This window comes from Symphodus melops, assembly GCF_947650265.1.
Source record: "Symphodus melops genome assembly, contig: scaffold_447, whole genome shotgun sequence".
Taxonomy (NCBI): domain Eukaryota; kingdom Metazoa; phylum Chordata; class Actinopteri; order Labriformes; family Labridae; genus Symphodus; species Symphodus melops.
Window position 1 is genome coordinate 10001 of NW_027636703.1, and position 6791 is coordinate 16791.

The window sequence follows — 6791 nt, forward strand, 5'->3', positions numbered from 1 at the left end:
GTGTTTACCAGGTCGTGTTTTTCTGCCGATGTTCTTCTGAGCTTATAGACAAACAGCTGATGTCTGTCCCTGTGCTGAATCATGACATGAATATGAAATGAAACACACACATCCACTTTAACTGGGCAGCTCGGAGCAGGACGTCCTTCTGCTCTGATTGATTACACGCTCTGCATCGATTCATCTCTTTACCTATCTTAGACCTCTTCAAAAGCCAACATGTCTTTTTTTTTTTCTTCTAAAGGCAGTAAGACACGAACGCTGCGTGGGACTTGAGATGCATTGACCCCGTTGCAACGTTTGCAGGAGCGCTCTGAACACCTGGAGTTACAGGATTTCACGTTCCTAGAGCATGTTGGTTTATTTACAGTCTGCGCTGTAACGTCTCATACTCCTGATAACGCTGATCAACGAACAGGAAGCGCTTCCCTTCTGTCATGTAGCCGCTCGAAAGAAACCTCACCTGAGTTTCATGTAAATCACTGAATCCTCCTGGGACTTGTTAACATGAACCTCAGCACACGCTCTGATGACACGCAGCTTGTTTGCATGTTCAGTGACGGACACACGGTCACATTAGCCGACACGTGACGCCTCTCTCGTGTCGCCTCGTTCAACTCTTCTGAGTTTTCTAGTTATTACTTTTCTCCTCTCTTGTACGTTTGTGTGGAATTTTTGGATTACTTGTGTACTGACCTGGACTTTTTACTGTATGGTGCCCCGTGTGAGGCTGCATTTTTGGGTCATTTTATCTGGCGGGTTTTATTCCCTGGAAACTAAACAAACGAATACAAAAAGTTTAAATAAGAAAGAAGAAAACGATATCACAGAAATATTGTTTAGATCGAGGAACAGAAACATTAATATGTCAGAAATTAGCTTTTCATTTTTACACCCCTGAAGTCCAAATCTGATCCCACTGCACTGAGGCCTTTTTGTCCAAAAGTTTCCGATCCAGAATCATAAACCCACGGATTGAATCCCCAATAGTCTAAATAAACAGATATAAACACTTTACGCTTCTTTGATCTGAAGATTAACTCTCCCTGTAGACGCTGGTTCAGTGATGTCGCTGTCCGTGGTGCTGAAACGGCAACAGCACTTCTTTATTCCCACACCATCTCTCCTGACATTTCTTTGGGATTCTTTGGATTACAAAACAACTTGGAGACTTTTTTTTTTTTTTTTTTTAAACCTCCTTGTATATTGATCAACAGACCCACAGGGACGATGTAAGGAGTTAAAGCTGTTACCGTGAACTCTCGCAGGTTTTGGCACTTGTGCGAGTCTTCCCCCGGCGGCTGGCCCCTCTGGCAAAGCTTGCTGTGGAGCCACACCAGCAGGTACAGGATGGACTTGGGGCTGGGGATGATGTTGAAGGGCGGCGGCAGCGTCCCGCCCTCGTCGAAGTAACTCATCCACAGCTTGGTGCGTGCAAACTTCCACTCGATGTCGGCGTGATCCTGCAGGATGGAGAGCCGGGTTAGTCTACGAGGTCATAGAAAACTCTGAAGGATTGATCTGTTTGGATTTAAATTAAATCTATGAGAGATGAGTCCGGCTTTTTATCTGCTACAAGACTTTTTATTTAAGAGTCCTAAAGAAAAGGTCAATTTAATCTCCAAAATAGGGTCTTTAAAGTGCTCGGGTAGTTTGCACATGTTCAATCTGTTTAATTTAAATATTAAATATAAGCAGAAAATCTTATTCCTGAAGAGGTGGAACCTGAACCAGTTTAGGGTGTCTTTGTTTTGTGACTCACTGCGATGAGCTGGTACGAGTTGTTCATCATGGCGATCAGCATGTTGAGCAGAACCACCAGCGAGATGACGTTGTACGTGCCAAACATGGTCGCCCCGATGAACTCCGTGAACTCGTGTCGAGCCTTCACGTTGGTCACGTAGAGATTTAACAACCCGAATATGGACCAGAAGAGAGACTGAAGAGTCTCAAACAAGCTGACAAGACAAGAAAGGAACAGGAAGAGAACAGTTTGAATAACGGAGAGGAGGAACGAAGGAGGAAATCAGAACATGTTTGATCCCAGAGAACTCAACGTGACACGATCTGCCGACCGCTGAGTTCAGAGGGGCAACAATCGCTCTCACTCGTTCCTTTCATAGTTTCACACAAGTCGTCCATCTTTCTGTTTCCCTCCTCCGCTCTGATCCGTCTCCAGTCTGTGTGACAGTCACAGTTACAGATGAGGTTATTGAATTTTTGATGAAGCAACAATTCAGAGAGCGAGCGGGCGAGCGGGCGAGAGAGAGAGAGAGAGAGAGAGAGGTTGTGTCTGCAGGCTGTCGTTGTTGTGCTGCATTAAATATTCATCAATTTATACACATTTATTGTTGTGTGGGAGATTTTTGTGTGTTTGTTTATTGTCATGAGGAGCGTGAATGATCACTCCATCAGTCAGTAACTGTGTGTGTGCGTGTGTGTGTGTGTGTGTGTGTGTGTGTGTGTGTGTGTGTGTGTGTGTGTGTGTGTGTGTGCGTGTGTGATGCATACAGCTCATGAGTGATGATGTTGTGAGTTTTCTGTAAATGTACCGAGGTAAAGTGTGTGTGTTTCATTGTGAGGCAGGTGTGTGTGTGTGTGGAAATAGAGAGAGAGAGAGAGAGAGAGAGAGAGAGAGAGAGAGAGAGAGAGCGAGTTTAATCACTGATGAATGAAGCAGCAGAGCGTGAGATTGTGTCGGAGTTATAAAACGAGAGAGATGGAGTGAATATTTGTGTGAATACAGTGTAGAGACGGAGTAAGACTCTCTCTCTCTCTCTCTCTCTCACACACACACACACACACACACACACACACACACACACACACTCCTGCCTGGTGGTGTGAATGGATGTAACACATTAACGCTGATAAGTGTGTGAAGTACAGATGAGCGCGATGAGGAGGAGTGAGGAGACAAAGAGGTGAGACACCTGAGCGGAGACAGGAAATGATCTCGCCAAATAACTCACTAATGCTGAGAGGTGTGTGGGAATGACACACACACACACACACACACACACATAGAAACACAAACAGGAAACAATCCAGGCTGTGTAAACTCATGAATGTTGATGCAGGCTGTGTTTTGCATAATGTGTCGGGATGACATACAGCTGTTGTTTTACTCTGTGGCTTGTTCGTCTGGAGACAGTCAGAGGGTATTTACAGGCTTCAAGGTGGCTCATTGTTTGTTCACGGAAAAAAAACAAAATGGATAATGCGGCCGCTAACAGCTCCACGTCTTGTTGTCCTTTTCACGCTCGTGACATGCAGGTCACCTCATCCGTGCACTTTGCTGTTGTTCTACGAGACTCAACAACTGCGTTGGGAGTTTCAGTTTAAAACAAAGCGACCAAAATAATGATCGTAATGTTAATAAGTAATATGAGCATCCTTGAGAGGTGTAGTTCAACATCATGACCTGTGGAGAGATTCTTTATAAATACTGTGGCGCAGTTACCGCCGACTCACTGCATAGAGTCATATATTTCCACTGTTACAGCACTTGGATATTAACTCTGGTGTTTGTCATGGGTTTGCATAGAAAGGCCAGACAGCATACTGTAAAGACTCATTATGCCCAATCAGCACAGAGAGGCTGTTCGCTCTGCAGCGCAGCTTGGTGAGGCAAAAAGCTTTACAGACCCATGCAGAGCTGGCTAAACACTGAAGCTACAGTGTCTCTACATGCAGAGCTGGCTAAACACTGAAGCTACAGTGTCCACCACATGCAGAGTTGGCTAAACACTGAAGCTACAGTGTCCACCACATGCAGAGCTGGCTAAACACTGAAGCTACAGTGTCCACCACATGCAGAGCTGGCTAAACACTGAAGCTACAGTGTCCACCACATGGTGACCTGTGTGAGAGGAGGGGGGAGACAGCTCTCTGTGATGATTAGAGTTTAGACTGCAGTACTTATTTTAAACACTAGGGGGCGGAGTTACAGACTGCTCTTTTAAAAATGTTAAAATATAAACGAGGACCCAAAACTTTATGTAACAAATTTAATCTTTTTGATGAAAATTCAAGCTGAGTACTCTTCCAAAACATCTGGTTGATTTAAAGCTTTCTGTTCCGCTTCAGTAAAAACTTTCTTTCAAATTGAAGCCACACACACGAAGACTTCACGTCTCATGAATAAAAACCGACGGCTATAAGTTAGAAGTGTGACGAGTTGTTTAGCATTAGCTCGCACTGCTCTCATTGTAATGGATTACAAATCAATACAGCTATTATCTAAAACAAACCTCGGACCTCGTCAATATTCAGCCCGCCGACTCGGCTTGGCTCTCACTTTACCTCCATCAGCAGACTCACTCCATCTGTGTGTGTGTGTGTGTGTGTGTCACAGCTGCCACAATTTCAACTCTTCCTCCCAATAAGCTAAACTTCCGGCTGACTTTCCAATTTGCAAATTTCGCCAACTCCCGCAAAAAAAAAGAAAAAAAAAAAAAAAGAAAAGAGAAGAGGATTTTCTCGACGACCTCTGAACGAGCCGGAGCCGCTCGACACCTGGAATCGTTTCCGAATCATTATCTGGAGCAAAGGAGCGTAACGTAGAGGTCTATATATGTGTGTGTGTGTGTGTGTGTGTGTGTGTGTGTGTGTGTGTGTGTGTGTGGGGGGGGGGAGGGGGGATAGTATCCAGTCATCGAGCTGAGCTGCACTAAGATGAATGAATCAAAACCCAAATCTACGTAAGTGAACCTAACATACTTCAAATACAAGAACGAATAAAGCAAACTGCAGCCATGATGGTTTGAGCTAACTGCTAACATTAGCATGCTTACGAACTCGTTCGGGACTTTTAACAGCAACCAACAACTGGACTGGAGTTTGGATTTAAAGACACGAAAAATACATTTTCCCTGTTTGATTTTGAAAAGCTTTGTCCAACCTGACGGCGGCGGGCGGCTGTGGCTCAGTTGGTCGATTCGGTCGAGGTTTGATCCCCAGCTCCCGCAGCCACACGACCGACGCTGAGTGAAGCCACTCATCCCATTCACACACATTGATTCGCCAGTGACGAAGCAGAAGGGAGCAACCTGGGGTTAAGTGTCTTGCCCGAGGACACATCGGACATGTGGCTGCAGGAGCTGGGGCTCGAACCCCTGACCTTTCCATTGAGTGACGACCGACTCGACCAGCTGAGCCACAGCTGCCGGCGTAGGTCAGAACATCGAGATTATAGATTCAAAGCCGCCATCCGTGTCGAATGTCAGGTCAGAGACGTTATTACCCTTCGAAGGCGTCGATGAAAGACTCAAACATGGAGGCGTGGCGGTCATACTCACGTGGAAAAGGCGTTGTTCTGCCTCTCGCAGCGGATGCCTTTGCAGTTGTTGTGTTCCTCCGAGGCCTTGGTCTCGTAGTAGAAGTACAGCTGGTTCAGACCGTTAGCAAACGCCAACAGCACCTGCAGAGGACAGAAAGCGTCCTCGTCTCTGTGATCACATGACATCAACCAGCAGGTCACAACACTGTAATCATCAACACGAGGCACGCCGCTCCCTCAGGGTCAAAGGGTGCAAAGTGAGTGGCGTTACGTGAAGCTGATATTGACAGGACGCGGCGTCCTCGGGGGGGCTTCCAGCTCTCTGGGATCGATTTTAAGGACTTCAGGGAGCCGAGCGGTTCTCCTGTGGACGGTGCTGGAGGATCGGAGTTCCCCCTGAGGATTCATTAATAACGTCCTGTCCTTCCACGCTCGATGACGGACACAGATGCCGTCTTTGGAGGTTATTTAGTTCCAGTTTCCGAAGATGATCTTCTGGGATTTTTCGGCTTTGGTGAGATAGAGAGTGCAACGGGCGAGGGAGGCAACTGATCCCTGGACCTGTAGGGGGCGCCCTCAGGGTCTGACAGACTTTATACCTGGGCCATCGACCCGCCAATATCGACAGTGAGTGTTTTTTTATTTTTGGGGTGGGCGGGGGGGGGGGGGGGGGGGGGGGGTGGATGTGTCACTCACCAGACAGTAAATGAAGAGGAACTTGAGGATGTCCAGCAGCATCCGGCCCAGCGAGATCTGCAGGGGCCCCAGGTGAGAGTTGGCGGTGAAGAGGGAGATGAGTCTGAGCGAGCTGAAGATGTTGGCGATGGCGAACAGAGCTTCGGCGATCAGCGTGGGATGCCACATCTCCCACTCCTCCCTGGGTCGAGACGAGTTATACTACCACAGAAGAAGAAGAAGAAGAAGAAGAAGAATTGAGGTGTTTGCTTCTTTCACTGTTCCCTTCTTATACTGTTACCTCTCTATCCAGCTCCTTTTCCCAGCATGCTTTGCTCCTGTTTTCTTTCCTTTTATCTGTCTCACTTCATCTCGCCGTCTTTTTCTCTCTCTGTCGGTTTTCTCACGCTTCGCTTCCTTCTCATTCAAAATTCAGCCATTAGACTTTCACAGGATGTCTGTCTTATTAAGTCTGCCTCTATTAGCATCCACACACACACACACACACACACACACACACACACACACACACACACACACACACACACACACAGGACTAGAAACAGAAACATGAACACAGATGCACACTCATTAATTCATAGACTCTCCTGCACCTTCTCTTAGTTGCTGTCCCTCTTTTTGTCTCTCTCTTTCTCTTACACACACACACACACACACACACACACACACACACACACACACACACAGACACACACACGATGACGGAGCAAAATCTAAGCTACCAGCTCCCCAGCGGATTTTTAAAAATGCTCTGAATATTTTAAGTTAAAAGATTGAAAAAGTGAAAAAATAAGGCGCCAACCGCGTGTGTGTG

General features: G+C 46.5%; 1 protein-coding gene across 1 annotated transcript in view; it reads right to left on the reverse strand.

Moving 5' to 3' along the window:
- LOC306819171 (short transient receptor potential channel 5-like) overlaps window positions 1-6770 on the reverse strand; it is a gene marked incomplete at its 3' end in the record, with an annotated part of 10760 nt that extends 3990 nt beyond the window's left edge. The window contains exons 1-4 of the mRNA XM_079372945.1: window positions 5978-6770; window positions 5301-5422; window positions 1763-1958; window positions 1254-1463 (exon numbers count right to left, since the gene is read on the reverse strand). Of these exons, the coding sequence (XP_079229071.1) occupies window positions 1254-1463; window positions 1763-1958; window positions 5301-5422; window positions 5978-6145 (696 nt within the window). The 5' untranslated portion in view covers window positions 6146-6770. The remainder of the gene's footprint in view (window positions 1-1253; window positions 1464-1762; window positions 1959-5300; window positions 5423-5977) is intronic.
- Between the last annotated feature and the right edge of the window lie 21 nt (window positions 6771-6791).